The sequence below is a fragment of the Penaeus monodon genome, chromosome 32 (genome assembly GCF_015228065.2).
Source record: "Penaeus monodon isolate SGIC_2016 chromosome 32, NSTDA_Pmon_1, whole genome shotgun sequence".
Classification (NCBI taxonomy): domain Eukaryota; kingdom Metazoa; phylum Arthropoda; class Malacostraca; order Decapoda; family Penaeidae; genus Penaeus; species Penaeus monodon.
In genome coordinates, this window is record NC_051417.1 from 24,325,454 (window position 1) to 24,327,043 (window position 1,590).

General features: G+C 38.1%; 1 protein-coding gene across 1 annotated transcript in view; it reads left to right on the plus strand.

Annotated features, from left to right (window-relative positions):
• The window catches only part of LOC119593613 (cuticle protein AMP1B-like), a 1,971-nt gene extending 1,029 nt beyond the window's left edge, over positions 1–942 (plus strand). The window contains exon 3 of the mRNA XM_037942567.1: positions 215–942. Within this exon, the coding sequence (XP_037798495.1) occupies positions 215–383 (169 nt within the window). The 3' untranslated portion in view covers positions 384–942. The remainder of the gene's footprint in view (positions 1–214) is intronic.
• The last annotated feature ends 648 nt before the right edge of the window (positions 943–1,590 follow it).

Below are 1,590 nucleotides of genomic sequence, written 5' to 3' on the forward strand. Positions count from 1 at the left end.
TCTCTGTATCTGCTCTTATTCCCGGGTATGTAAAGGTCGCTTAGTCATCTTATTTCAACTGTATTGAATACCATATCTATGTATATGAAGCTGATTGGTGGTTGATAGATTATCAAAGATATTGAATATCCTGTTTATCTGTACGTAAAGTATCTGTACGTAAAGATAATAGTTTGACCAATGCTCACACAAACTAACTGGTATTGCTCAACAGATTTCCTCTCACCACTGGCGGATTCGCAGAAGTGTCTTACATAGCCGACGAGAACGGCTACCAACCCACTTCTGACCTACTGCCCACGCCGCCTCCCTTTCCAGCCCACGTTTTCGAGCTGCTACGAATAGCCGACGAACAGCGTGCGCAAGGAATTACCTTCAACTAGATTTCTGGAAGAATTATTTATATTCGCCCTTTTATTTGAAAAAAAAAAGAAACTTTTGGGAACTGGACGTGTAGTGTAATAGTGTTATGGCAAGGCGATCTAAATTTGCTTTCTAGCGGTATCTGGTGTATCTTATATGTGTAACACCATAGTTTTTCTTCACAATGGCACGGCTATATGCATACTACTACCATCAGACTTTCAACCACGGAAGGAGTCACATTCGACGGGATAAAATGAAAAGGAGGGGAGGTTAGCATTAAACATGGGAGGGCGAGGACGTTCGGGTCGTTAAACAACTTGAGTCATTAAATTTGACTTAAATGCGACTTTGCAATTTTCTCCAGTTTGGAACTCACCCTTAGCGTCTTTTTAAATATTCTGTTCGTGGGCTATGTGCATGTGTTTGGAAGGGGGAGGGTGAACATCGATTCTTACACTGTAAAATCAGAGGATGTAATCAGAAACGACCAACTAAGAAGTAGGGGCATTTTGAGAATAATTGTATAATACTGGGTATCATTTCTGTGGTTCGCACATTTCCTCTTTGTACATTCAATAAAGAAGTACATTCATGAATTTTCTTTTGTTTCCCCCGAAAAAAAAAAACGTATTTTGAGGTATGAAATCAAACAGTAACAGCTTGGTATGACTTGCAACCAAAATTAGTCAGAAAACATAAATGCAAATGCTTCAGCGGCGCTTTTGACATTGAAATTGCTGCCCAGAGAGCCAGTACTAAAATGTTTTTTTCCGTAAAAGAAAAATTAAAAAACATTCAGATAAAACAACCGGTTAGATATTAAATTAATGCATCATGTGTATGCTATAGAAATTGTGTTTGTTATGTACATTGCTATACCAGGCATGCACTGTACAATCAAAACTTTGCTATGTCTACTTTATATGTTATAACATGATTTATATATTTTTGTGTTAATGCTGCAATATACTCACATGCCATAGCAAAGAACAATGTCATAAATCTTAAAAAAGCTCTCAACGAAAATCTGACGCATGTTAAAGTATTACTATGCCCGCATTTTTTAATCCTTTTTAATCCACCAGACAGGTATTGCATGTGCAGTACCGTCTGTAATGATGTAGGCTCTGACGTATATTCTGCGACTGCTTGTAGTATTATACTGAAAATGTGGGAGGAACACATACTCCCTGATGAATTCAATGGTTGTAGGCGAGCGGATAG